General features: G+C 43.6%; 1 protein-coding gene across 4 annotated transcripts in view; it reads left to right on the top strand.

Moving 5' to 3' along the window:
* Positions 1-13,822, top strand: part of SMAD1 (SMAD family member 1) — a 43,614-nt gene that overhangs the window by 19,219 nt on the left and 10,573 nt on the right. For 2 of the 4 annotated variants that reach the window (XM_066547984.1, XM_066547985.1), the window contains exons 2-3: positions 1,176-1,799; positions 13,147-13,404. In XM_066547984.1, the coding sequence (XP_066404081.1) occupies positions 1,400-1,799; positions 13,147-13,404 (658 nt within the window). In that variant the 5' untranslated portion in view covers positions 1,176-1,399. Of the gene's footprint in view, positions 1-1,165; positions 1,800-13,146; positions 13,405-13,822 lie in introns of all 4 variants that reach the window. The other 2 variants (XM_066547981.1, XM_066547983.1) reach the window with 1 other exon arrangement.

Below are 13,822 nucleotides of genomic sequence, written 5' to 3'. Positions count from 1 at the left end.
CTGATGTGGGTGTGCTGACACCTTCTATTCTCTGTGTCTGTAGATTGCTGATTGGTTGGGTGTTTTTTGTGTTGTTCTGATGGCAACAAAAACATTCATATCCTTTTCCCCTTCCCCCTTCCTCTGCAACCTGTTGGTATCCAGTCCAGGATATGTTTCCTGTCTTGTCTGTCTATTTGAAAATCAGTGGTGTGGTGCTCTTTGTCTCATTTTCCACCCCCTGCCAGTCCTGGGTCTCTTCTGTTTCCCTTGCCAGAGCCTTTTGCCTGCTTCCATCCTGGACAAGGACAAAACACTGTTGGGACTCCTGCAGATGTGGCATTCCTCCCCCTCTTGACCCATCTCTTCAGTCCCATTCCTTGTCTCCCAGCTTGAGGACAACTGTGCTGTCTAAAATCCTCTTATGACTTCCTTGTCCTTCCCACTCCTTCATGAGTCCTTGAGTATATCAGGCAGACATTGCAGCACGAAGGGTCAGTGGATAATCAGTGAGGTTCATGATAGCTTTCCCTTATGGGCTGCTCAGGAGCTCTGAGGCCTCTTGGGTGGGGTGGGCAGATGCAGTTTTCTTTCTCATGTGAGTGAGTGAAGGACAAGATCTTTCTAGTTTCACTTTTTTTTTTTTTTTTTTTTAATTTGTTCCTCAAGTAGGTGAAACTGAACTGGTTTGTTTTTGGTTTTTTTTCAGATTTGAGTTATGCTCAGGTCTAGTGCAGTGATTTTTGAACTTCATGCCTGGCAGTTTTAGAGAGAGCTGGGCAGCACATTGCTGTTGAAGAATATTGCTTCCAGCTGCTCTCTAAAATAAATAATAAAAAAAGCACTAGTGATCCTGCACTGTTTCCTTGGGATGTTTTGCTGCTTAGGGTTGCAACAGCTGACAGGCAGATTGTAGCACCCCTCACACTTAATAGTGAAAAATTTAAACTAAGGGACTGTTTTAGGCTAGATTTTACATTTCTAATATAGGGATGTACTGGGTTCAGCAGGAGGTCCTGCTGCTTAAATTTTCATCAGATGTGCCTTGTGTCCAGTCCTGGAGGTTGTCAGCATTTGTTGTTGTTTTGTTGTTAGTTGTTTTTTGATCACACCACTCTTCTGGGTTGAGGTGGGGGATATTTTTAACTGCTAAAGGTAAAATCCTTTTTTTCCTTCTTTCTGATAGTCTCCTTTAGGTTGTCAACCAGAAGGATTTAGAATAATGAGAAGGTTGTGACCATCACGGGGGGATGTCAGCGCTGCCTTCCTGGGACTGGAGGATCGAAAAGGAGAAAGGACCAGAACTGTTTGATCCAGGCTGCTTTTGACTGCTGACTCAATCTGCTGTACCCTGGTGGTGGTGGAAGAACAGGGCAGTTGTTCCTGCTTGGTTCTGTGGTATCACCACGGCAGGGTCACCATGAATGTAACAAGTTTATTCTCCTTCACCAGCCCAGCAGTGAAGAGGCTGTTGGGGTGGAAGCAAGGGGATGAAGAAGAGAAGTGGGCAGAGAAGGCTGTTGACGCATTAGTGAAAAAACTGAAGAAGAAAAAAGGTGCTATGGAGGAGCTGGAGAAAGCACTAAGCTGTCCTGGCCAGCCCAGCAACTGTGTCACAATCCCTCGTTCCCTGGACGGCCGGCTCCAGGTGTCGCACCGGAAGGGGCTCCCGCACGTCATCTACTGCAGAGTGTGGCGCTGGCCCGACCTGCAGAGCCACCACGAACTGAAACCTCTGGAATGCTGCGAGTTCCCCTTTGGGTCAAAGCAGAAGGAGGTTTGCATCAATCCCTACCACTACAAGCGGGTGGAAAGTCCTGGTAGGTTCTTCCTTGTTTGTACCTTTACACCTTATCTGAGCAATGCAAAGTGTGGCAATTAATTATGTGACTCATCGGCTTAAATAAGCAAAAGTGGCTGTTTGCACATGTCAGATTCTTCCTCTGCAATTTATCTGGATGTAAGCATTAATTAGCAGTTCTCCCTTTCACAGGGATGAAGGCTGCACTTGTGCAAATGTTTTAGCACTACACAGAGGTAGTCTTAGTATGTGTCTCAGGCTGCTGGGCCTGGTATCATCTGGGAATGTTGGTACCCACTATCCCTCTGTTAATTTGTTGTTTACTCAACTGTGCAGATCTGTAATTTTGTATGAAGCGTTGCAGGCTAACATAAATGATTTATTTGCATTATCTGTGCTTGAAAACCATTCTGACTCACAGCAGGAGTAATACTGCTAGTATTAGTAGTAGTATTTTGAAATTATCATTTCAATTTATCACTTCAGTTTCTTCAGAAAATAATATTGTTTATAGTGTCTCTCACAATTGTTGCCTTTTAAAAAGATTCTGAGTTTAGACAGCAGGTTATAATCCTCTCATTTTGAACTTTGATAGCACTGTTTGATTGTATGTGAAATTCTACTGCCAACTGTTCTGCAAACACAGTTTGCTTACCTGTTACCCACTGCCTCACTTTTTTTCTTAAGGTGCCACCCATCCTCTGTCCAGTCTCCTCTTCAAGGGCCAAGCCTCTTTTGATAACTCCATGCTTAATTTCACTCATGCAAGTTTATTATCAGGGAATACTTGCAGGGACTAAGATGAGCTGTGCTTGAATGTGTCATCACTAGTCTCCAGCTGTTTGTGAGGGTGTACAGCTGCAGAAATGCACTGCAGGCATGGGTGGACTTCCCTGGTTTAAGTGTGGGAAGTCCATGAGTGTTAGCCATTTCCCAAACTCTGCAGCTGTCTGTAGAGTGGCAAGGATACACAGAACCATGATGGAAATGAGGTTGTTGCAAGATTGTTTTGCTGTGGATGGAAATTGCATTTGTCTTGGATCTGCAATGCACAGTGCATATCTTGATGTTAAATATTTCCCTTTGCTGTGTTAGTATTAACTTGGAAATCATGTGAATGGCAGATGCAATACCCATAATGTATGTATTTACACAGCAGCAGCTTGAACAAAGGAACTCAGCTCTGGAAAATTTTAAAATTAAAAAAAAATCTCAGCAATTTCATGTTAAGTACAAGAGGAATAATAAAATAGTAATATATTTCTACTGCTAGTTGTGTGCATATGTCTGGGTTGGTTGCTTGCATTCAGTATTCCAAAATACTGAAAATGAAGATTCCTGAAACACCTCTCTTTCAGGATATCAGACTGAGCAACAGTTGGGCTCTTACTGTAATGCCAGATTACGTGTTCTAACTCATTTTGATTTAGTATTGAAAACAACTGCTGAGTTTGAGAACATTCTCATCTGGACCATTCATGTCACATTTAAAACCAGATGTTTGTAAATATCCTGTCACTTCACAGAATCACAGAATCACTTAGGTTGGGAAAGACCTCTGAGATCATTGAGTCCAGTCTTTGACCAGACACAACCATGTCAACCAGACCATGGCACTCCACATCCAGTCTTTCCTTAAACACCTTCAGGGATGGTGACTCCATCAGCTCCCTGATCATCCTTTCTGTTGAAGGAATTCTTCCTAATATCCAACCTGAACCTCCGCTGGTGCAGCTGGGGACTCTGTCCATATTCTGTGTTTACTTCAATGAGTTATGCAAGACAGAAGAAAACTTTCAAAAGATATCTAACTAAAATGTACATTTTTGGCTGGGTATGTAATGTAGGAGGGGTTTGTGTTTGGTCAGACACAGATTGTTTTGAGGGATGCTGCACAGAGCTGAGTGGGAAAACAGCTTTTGGAAACAGGGGGTAGCTGAACTCCCATTTGGCTTGGAGAGCTGTGCTCTATAACTTCTGACTTCTTTTTTCCTGTCCCTTTCTTGTTCTTGCTGTCCTCCAAACATGATCTTCATCTTCATTTCGTGACAGTCACTCCCAAATTCTGCTAACCATTTTTTCCCGTTTTTGTCAGGACATTAAAACACCATTATTGTCACATAAGTGCTTACACTTTGAGATTAATGGGTAGTGGGAATTCGTGCATGAGTCACCACTTACAACAATCTATGGACTCGAGCAGGTATCAAGGTTTGTGTTTCCCAGAAGGCTTAGACATGTGTTTTCTCTTGACAAAGCAAAATTGGAAACTCAGATTGTGTATGATACATGGTTTGTGTGCAAGGTACATCTTGAAGCTCTGGCTCTGCTTGGCAGCGTGGTCTCTGTGTTTAACTGTTTTGTGCAGAACCAGTTACTGGAGATCTGTAGGGTGTGATCCGTGCATGGGATGGCATCTATCCCTTCATTCCTCTGCTGATTGTTGTGTGATTTGTTTCAGTGTTGTGCAAGGTTTGAGGAATGGATTAGTGGTAAATCCTCAAATATGTAAAGTAAGGTAGTGCTCTTTGTTGGGAAGCCACTGCTGTGGATACATCTCAATTTCCACAGTGCCAGAGGCATGAATGGATTTTCTACCTTGACACCTTATTCCATCCTCACCGTTTAGCTTGTGAAGATAAGCTTGGAAAGCATGAGAACTGGCATTCTGTGGTGTGTCTGCCAGCTACAAAGCTACACCTGAACCCAAGTGAGATTTTTCTGTTAGGCAGCCTGGATAGGAACAGGTAGTAAACAGTGAGAGGAGGCAGAAAACTATCAGCAGTCTCATGGAGGGAATCTCCCAGTGTCCCTGCACAGGAGGGGAGTGTGGCATCTGGCAGGCACATGGGTGTGACATGATAGCACCATGCTGATGCCTGACCTGACCAGGAGGCTCTGCACAGGCACAGGGGCCTGTGGTGTGTCAGTCAAGAGAAGCTAAAGTCACAGAAAACTGCTTTTGGGCACTTGGCAAGCTCAGTGCCCTCAGTACGCTCATGTGGGCACAACAGCGTGGGGACCCAGGGTGGAGGTGAGGAAGGGGGGCCCTCCTGTGACACTGTGACACTCTTCCAGCCTGGAAGCAGGGAGCTGATGGAGCTGTGCTCTGTGGTGGGGTGCATGGGCTGCTCCTGCTCCTTGTGTTGTGCCAGCCCATAGTTCCCTTGTGCTGAACCAGATCACAGGCACTTGTCCTCTCCCTGCTGTGTTATCTTCCAGGCTGATCAGGGCAGCACAAGGGCTTTGTTCTGGCTGCAGGAACATCTGTACCAACACAGCCCTGTGGAGAACATCTGGGAAGGAGTGGAGGTGGAGGGACGTGAGAGGAGAAAGTAGAGACTTATTGCTGGGAGTGGGAACACAGCCTTGCACTTTGAGTGCCAGGGGAAATACCTCCTTGAGATGGGTTAAAGTAGCTCACTGCTGCTGTTCCCTAGTCTGTTGTGTGCAGAATTATTTCTGGAGCAAGGTAGTTAATGGCTGTCAGATTTCTCCCTTGGCAAGGCAAAGCTTTTAATTAAGGAGGGCAAGGTCTGAATTTGATGCCTCTTGAAAATTGGCACACTTAGCTGAGCTACTGCTTGCTTGGCTGAATCTGCTGCTTCTCCTCAGTTTTATTTTTTGGTTTAGAGATACCTGTTGGGATTATCCTTAACTATGATCAAGACTTGCTGAATAATTAGGTGTACTGCGTACACAGAGGCTGGGAGGAAAAACCTGACACGATGTTTCTCTTCCCTCTGAAAATGCCACAAATGACCTCTCAGGGTTTGCTGGAGCATGTGTCCCTCCTGAGACACTTCCTTCCAGTCTCTTATTCCTCAGGTTTCTGTGGAGATACAGCCTCTGCTGCCTCTGTCCTCAGTTATGGCAATGGGAGCAGATGAAAGCTGTCATCCAGGATTTTAGGGGAAAAAAGGGCCTGGATCCTGTTTGCTCTAAGAGCAAAACAAAAGGAATGGAGTATGGAACAGGGAGGATGAAGAGGTGCGTAAATTGCCACTGCTATTAAAAATAATAATAATAAGTCACACCTCTAATGTGGCTTTAGGGGAGGAGGTTCGGTTCTTTTGCCTTAGCTAAAGGGGAAGGAAGGAAGATGAAGAAACTGAATATTTAATTTTCTTAAAGTGCTAGTGAACACTAGCTCTCCTCCATTCTGATGCAGATTTGTGTTTGCCTCTATTGTGTTTGCCCCATCATCCTGCTAGGTTCTGATTTTATAATATGCTACAAAGGAGGCAGAAGAGAAATTAACTTTGTTTTCATGTTTAACGTGTGGAAGTGGTTGAAGGTGCAGTGTTTCTGTAGATGCTATCCCCCATTTTTTTGCAATTACCAATAAAACATAGCTAAAAAGGGCTGAATGGTTTTCCTCTGTTAAGCTTCTCTTCTTCAGAGAGCTGGCTTTACAAAGCTGATGGTGCCAATGTTCCAGCCAAACTGGGGGCAAGCAGTGGTGGCTTTTTGGTGATGCAGACAAATGGAGTGTCATAACAGTTGAATTTTCACAGCTAAAAACTGTGATGTTACTTTCAATTATAACCATGAATTCAAAGTGTGTTTCTGCTTCAGCAAGCTTGTTGCTGGCCAGAAACACTTTACCTGTATGAACAGCTGCTTTTTGCCCCAAGAGCAGGCCAGGTCTCCAGGCTCTGAGTAGAGTGGTAGGTGTGTCATGCTGCTTTTGCTCTTGGTGTGGACTCTCTGCCTATGACTTTAACATGATTATTTTCATACTTGTCTTTGATCTCCTCTGCTTTTTGCTCTCAGTGAGGCTCTGAAAGGCAACACACCTACTGCAGGCTCCCACAGATCCAGGCCTGGTGGAGGAGAATGCCAGCAGTGCCAGGCATCTGGGAGAAGGGGAGGGGAGGGGAGGAGTGGGAAAGGCGAATGGAAATTTGCTTTTTGTTGCTGCATCCCTTCAGACTTAATATGTAGAACCAAGTTACAAAAATCCTCGTTCCTGTATGATTCCCATAGCAGGATTTCTGCACCTCTGCAGGCTGGGGGTGAGGGAGCACAGTGTCATCCCTGAGAAATTTTGCTGTGCAGCCATGTGTGCACTTGGGTGTGACTTTAAAAATAGCATTGCTACAACAGGTGGGCACAATTATAGGATGGCTCCCCAAAATAGCAAAGGCAACTGTCAGTTTGCTTGGCAAGCAGAATAAAACTTCCTTCATTTTGGCTTTGCAGAATTCAGTTCTAAAATTCCTCACCAGAGCCGAGCTGGGGGAGAGGAATTGAAATGAGGAGGTGGAAGGGGGGAATGGTCTAACAGCAGGGCTTTCCTTGTCTAGCCTCACCACATGTCAGAAAAAGAAAGTGCAGTAGAGGGATAAAAGTTGTCAAGAAAGATATGTTTCTGTCGTATTCTATGTGTGTTTTCTTTCTTCAAAATTTACCAGACACAGATGTTTCTTCTGATTTGAAAGACCAGACTTCCAAGTTTTAACCTACTCAGTAGGATGGTGACTGTGGCTTTGGTACAGGTAATTTGAACTCTGGTCTGTGTAAATGTCTGAGTTAATACACACTATCACTGTGACTGCTCCTCCACCAAATCTGCTTACAAGAACTGCCTCACTAATGTGCATACAATTAGTGCTGAATTCTGAGATTGACCTTGGCAAATGTCAGTTTAATCAGAATGTCAGCTTATCAGAGCATCCGCAAATAAAATCTAATGTTAGCTGAATATTGTAATGCAGGAAATGTCCTAATATTACTTGTCAAATGCAGTTGGACCAGATGTCTGATGTAAAAGCAAAGTCAGTAAAGTAACAAGTGTTTTGCCTTTTTTTTTTTTCCAAGACATACAGTCTTCATTTTTAACTATGCAAAATGACAAATCAAGCTTTGGGGTCTCCCAGAACTGCAAAATAAAATTAAGAGTTGAGAAAACAAGACAGCTGTCAGCTTTCTCCTGGAGTAGAAAGTTTGTCTTTTTGTCACCCAAAACAGACTGCTGAATAGCTATAATTACTAGAACAGAGGTTTGGAGTGAAAGTTTCAAAGACTGGAATTTCTCCTTTTGAGAAACCAGCAAAGCAAAGCTGTGATAGATACCACAGCCAAGGGTTATTGGAAGAGCTTTAAGGAGTTCGATCCTCAGAGATTCCTTTTGACACAATGCTTATTAATTTTATATTTTTAACCAAGAATTACTCAGGCAACACAAGAAAACCTAATGACATGAAAAGTGTTCTCTCTACACACTGTTTTACTGTTTACAAGCAAGATCTTGGCAAGGCCTGGCAGTCAGAATGACTCCCTGGTGCTGCAGAGAGCAGCAGGTCCAGCTGAGCATGTGTTGGTACCTGCTCTGTTCCCACCTCCCACCGTGGGACTGGAGTGCTCATCAGGATGCCACAGCCAGCTTCAGCTGCTGTGACCTCAAAGGCAGGAAATGAAGCTGGGAGTCTTCAGGAGGGTCCAAATTTATTAGTTTAACACTGCTGCTGCCGTTTGTTGCTTTTGTTTTTTTCTCCTTCTCCTAACTCTTCCTTTTTGTTACAATTTAGTCTTCCCAGGATTTTCTTATTTCCAGATAGCGTGAACTTTTGGTTTAGGATTTTCCTCCTTCCCAACCTGCAGTTCTGTTTTTCTGGCAAAACATACGTGGCTTTGCATAAATTCAGATGAAAATGCAGCTATGTAATGCTTGGAAATTAAAGCACTCTGTCTAATGATAGTGTTGTCAGGTCTTCATTAGCACTGAGGGCCCTGTTGTGGTACAAACCCTTTTACAGAACATATGTCAACCAAGTCGTGGTTCTTAATTGCTTATATTTTTCTTTTTTCATTTATTTTATAATTTCTTTTTTTTTTTTACAGAAGAAGTAGAATCTACTTTGGAAAGGAAAGTGGATTAAAGTCTGCTTTCTTATATGTGGCCCCTTGTATTTCCTTACATGCTCTTTCAATTTCCATACGTGGAAAGAGAGATAGCTACCCAAATTTTCACATAACATGCAAAGGGTGTGGAAAAAATGAGCCCTTGAGGGAAACTAGCTGTCATCTGGGCCTTGTGTAATCAAAACCCATCTGGATAGAAAATATGCTTCTTTGAAAGTACAGCAGGTCCTTTGGATTGGATTAATTTGAGGTTTTTCATAGAGAAACTTAAAGAAGTTATGTTCATAAATTGGATACTTTCTGTGTTTGCTAAAATCATTATCTCTGGAATGTGAAAATAGAACAAAAAAGAAAAGTAAGAAGATCTTTATTTAGGATAGCACAGCTGTTAGTTTTCTGAAGAAGAACAGCGTGACACGCTGGAGATAAAAAGAGTAGAGATCAGTTAGTTTCTTCAAAGGGCCACTATTACATTTTCATAAAAGCATTTCTTCCTTGGCGTCGTTAGTCAGAACATTTATCTGAAAGCCAGGTTGCCTTTGGTCTATCTTCTGTATTTTTGGCATTCTTGGCTCCTAGATGAAATAGCCCTGTGGGTTAAATTGCCCTGTAGCTCTAATTTCTTTAATATAGCTCCTCTTGTTTGGTGCAAGCATACTTGGTCTTATTTGCATGGTAAAAACAAGCTCCCCGATTCCCAGGCTGGCTCGACAGACACGGGATCTCAGCTACAGTTCCACAAGCATACCCAGCCTGCTTCCTGCGGGTTTGTCCCCCTCTTCCTTACTAGTAACCTTCCTGGTACCAGTCCTCAGCTGCAGGTCCACGTCCATAGAAAAACTTGGGAGCAAAATTTAGCCACACTATAGCACATAAAACCTTTTAATCTGGTGCTTGAAGAATTACAGAAATCAAGCTGTCGGATGACTTGTGGTTCTACTCCATTAACTTTAATGAGCTTGACTTGGCAAATCTGTTGCAGCAGCTTTTTAAGACAACAGTGTATTCAATATTATGTTTCCTTTAAATATATGCTGATGATACTGATGTTAAATTAAAAAAAAAAGAAAATTAATTTTTTATTGTATCAGCATTCCCTTCCGCTGAAGAGGAAGGGAGGAATTGTGTTTGCAAATGGTCAGAGCCACATCCTGCGGAGATCTGCACAGCAAAGATGTGCACTGCTTCATTAGTTCATAGCAACAGGTGTGCTGGCTTAGCACCGAATAACTCTCTCATGCTCTCTCCCCTTCAATTATACCTCTTCCTGGAGCTGGCAGCTGCAGCAGAGATCAGCCTCCTCCCCTGCTGCACTGAGCCTCAGTAATTTGTTATTCCATGTGGCTGAGGGCTGCAACCTGAGCAGAAGCTCAGCGCCTCACACAGGGGCGAGGGGAGCAAGAAGGGTGTGTGTCCCCCTGTATGGTTTGAGCTCCTGGCAGCCTTCCATGCTCCAAAGGGCCCAGTCCCTGCTCATGTCTTTACTCCTGAGTGAGCAGCACTCAAATTAACTCCTCTGTGGCTCCACTAGGAGCAGCTTCCCTGCAAAGAAGCTGGGAGCTGCAGAGAGATCAGGTTCTGGCAGTGACTTGGAGTTGGACTAATTGGAGCACTGCAGGCTCTGTCCTACCTGATGTGGCCTTTCAGGGCTTTTCCTCCTCATTGAAGGTTTTGTGTATGCAGGGAGGATGTGAATTAGGGGCAGCACTTAATATAAATTCTGCAGTGATATTTTTGAGACTATTTGTGTTGTATCAATACCAGTTGTATTCTTTTTCCCCCTTTTCCATGTGCATTTTGAAGAAGTTGGCGTTTAATCACTTGTGGTTGGCAGAGTTGGACAAAAAGCATTGGTTTGCATGAAGGACACCTGGGAAAAGGAGACTTGTTTTTATCTCAAGTCCTTCTAAATTTTGCCAGTGGTTCTGCCCAGCAGGAGAAAACATGTATATATACCTTGGGAAAATCTGGCACTGCATTAATTTAATTACAGAAAACATACAGAAAATATCCTGTTCTCCTGCTATTTTAAAATGCTGTAAGTCATTTGGCTTCCTCTGATGTCATGTGTGTCATTGTTTAATGTGAGGTAGGGGATGGGAATGGTAGGTGATGTACTTTCTGCACAAATTAACTCCATAAAAGTTAATGGTTTGACCTTCATCCACAGGAAAGGAAGAGATAGGAAAGCTGTGTTGTTTTAATGCTTAGAAAAGTAAGGAAGAATCATAAAGACAGGAAAGGGAAAATACATTTTAACACATGATCTCATTGTTAATTTTTTCACTGGTAATTTATTATCCCAGCAAATGTTGACTCTGACAATTAAATAGTACTTGACCTAGCTGCAAAAGGACTGTTTGATTTAACAGAACAAGCTTAATTCTGAGAAACCCTAATATTCAGAGAGCTTGGCTCTGATATGTTGAGGATGAGGGGATTTGTGATGTCCACCCGAATGCTGAGTAACTTTTTTATAATAGCCTTTTCCAGTGGCATGTCAGAATGGTTGTGTTGGAGCAAGAAACCGTCTGCACAGCTGGGGGAGATGCAGCTTCTCCTGGGGTGTTTTGCAATTGAGAACTTCCACAGAATGACAGATGGATGTGTTTTGTTCCAGAAAACACATAATTAGGAACTTTGCCTATGCCTTGTAAAGCGGAGTTGGGTTTTTTGACATCTAAACAAATCTACTTAAGGGTGACATCTGCCTCAAATATTTGAGATCTCTTGGACTCTCAGTAAAGTTGCTGTAAGAAATTGAGAGATCAGATTAAATGCTTAAAACCTGCTTCTGCTTGGGGAGCCTAAATTTCAGTAGTGAGGGTTTGGGGTTTTTTCAGTGTATGTTCAATGAAGATTTCTGGGATCAGACTGCTCCTGCATTAATGCCACTAGCAGGCAAAAATGGGAGCTTAATTACTCTCTTAGGCATATGCAAAAAAAAAATCTGAGCAAGGGAAGCCTACTTCTTTTCTTTTTAGTTAATCTGTGACTTTAGGAATAGAAAGTGAGTTTTTAGTGTGACATTCATTTATATCCCTTTTAAGCATGAACCTATACCTCAGACCTGGGCTATGTGTTGAGTGTTTATCCTGGTACTCTTGGACTTCAGGACAGTAAAGTAAATACCTTAGTGCTGCTTCTGTAATAGCAAAGTGCTGGAGGAGTAAAGATGCCTCAGTGTCCTGGAAGAACCTGTTTGTCATGTGAAGAAAATGTTGGTTTGGTTTTTTTTTTTTTTGGCAATTAGTTTGTAATTCAGGCTTTTAATAAAGCAGCTGTCTCCAAAACACTTTTCTTAATCTGAATGGTAGCTATGTCTGTGTAGGCTTGTTGACTGCAAATGCTCCTGTTCCTCTTCTGTGTGCCCATGTGTTGAGGCCATAGCAGGAGTCTCAAGGAGAGGCGATGGTAGCCTTGGCTTGTTTTTCCTGGGTTTTGTTGGCTTTTTGGCACCCTCTCTTGAAGGCGGACTATCTGAGGGGGGTTGTTTTCCAGTCCTGCTCAGACATGGAGTTGGGAAATGCAGGTTCTAAAGGGAGACGACGTGAAGAGGACTTGATTTTTTATTTCTCTTGCACTACATTTTGCATGGACCTCCCTCTTCCTGACCTTGTCTCTCCTCTCCTATCCATCACCCAGACATTTCTGTGGAAAGAAGAGCTTTTAATCCTTCAGTTAGCTTGGACTTTGCTGTGAGGCATTCAAAGATAGAAGCCGAGGAACTGGAAAAAGAATTGATTCTTTTATCTTAGTGTATCTGGTGTCATGTTCATATTCCCAGTTTGAAAGAGACCTTTGTTTCACAGCTGAGAAGGCTTCAGAAGTGTGGTGAGACTCGTACTTTCTGATCTTTCTCTGATCCCATAGTGGCACATAGTTGCAGCTCAATTGCTGCTCAGTTGGTTTTTTTGAACTACATAATTCTGTTTAAATTGCACAGTTTGTAAACTGACTTGAAGAGTTAATAACTGTTTTAATAGAAACTTGTAAGAACATAGTCTAGGTTAAAAATAAAATTACAGCTGTTGGGAACAGACTGAGTTCAAGGCTTATTAGTATTGTCTTCAGAAAAAAAAAAAAAGTGTTCTTATTAGCAAAGGTTTGGGTTACAGGCCATTAGATGATTAGTCCAATGACAAGTGCAGCAGGAGGAACTGCATGTCAGCATTGTCAGGCTCTTCCCAGCACCTCTTCGTGCGAGTGAGACTGAAACACAGAACTGTGGTTTGTTCTTGGCTCCTCTTCCCTGGCCCTCTGTGAAAGCAGGCTCCCATCTGGCAATCCGGGGAGCTGCGGGTTGGAGCTGTGCACTATCCGGATGTGAGGGAAGGAAGGAGCTCTTGCTTGGACATGTGCTCCTGGCGTTGGCTACCTTGTTTCTGAGGCACCTGCGGATATGCCGGGGCGGGGGAACAGTGTGGGGGTTTCTCCCCTCTACACCTTCAGGACCGAGTCTCTAACGCTGTGGCTTTTCTCCCTTTGTCCCTTTGCAGTTCTTCCTCCGGTGCTGGTGCCGAGGCACAGCGAGTACAACCCCCAGCACAGCCTCCTGGCGCAGTTCCGCAACCTGGGGCAGAACGAGCCCCACATGCCGCACAACGCCACCTTCCCGGACTCCTTCCAGCAGCCCAGCAGCCACCCGTTCCCCCACTCGCCCAGCAGCAGCTACCCCAACTCACCTGGGAGCAGCAGCAGCACCTACCCACATTCTCCAGCCAGCTCAGACCCAGGAAGCCCTTTCCAAATGCCAGGTACAGTCAGCTTCCCTTGAGAATGGTGTACAGATGTTCCAGATGCCAGGCACAGTCAGGTGTACAGGGTGTTCCAGATGCCAGGCACAGACAGCTTCCCTTGAGAAGGGACAAGGTGCTTGGACATCACTGCTGTCATGGGCTTTTTTGCTCAATAACACCAAATGATCAGCCAACACTTGTGTTTAATAGCAAACTAACAGATGTAAGGTAATAAAGTGTATAGAACCTCTTTGTCTGGTAATATCGAAGGCTTTAGTATCATGCCTCTTTCAAACACACTTAAAACATTACAGCAGAATTCTTGTGAGGTGTGTGGGGGGATCCAAAATGCTTTAGGGACCAGTTCAGCAGTTTAGCCCACAAAGTGTAGTGTTCAATGCACCAGAAGTGGTGGTGCTAGAGATCATCCTTGCTT

This window comes from Molothrus aeneus, chromosome 4, assembly GCF_037042795.1.
Source record: "Molothrus aeneus isolate 106 chromosome 4, BPBGC_Maene_1.0, whole genome shotgun sequence".
NCBI classification, from domain to species: Eukaryota; Metazoa; Chordata; class Aves; order Passeriformes; family Icteridae; genus Molothrus; species Molothrus aeneus.
This window is presented reverse-complemented; position numbering and strand designations above follow the sequence as displayed.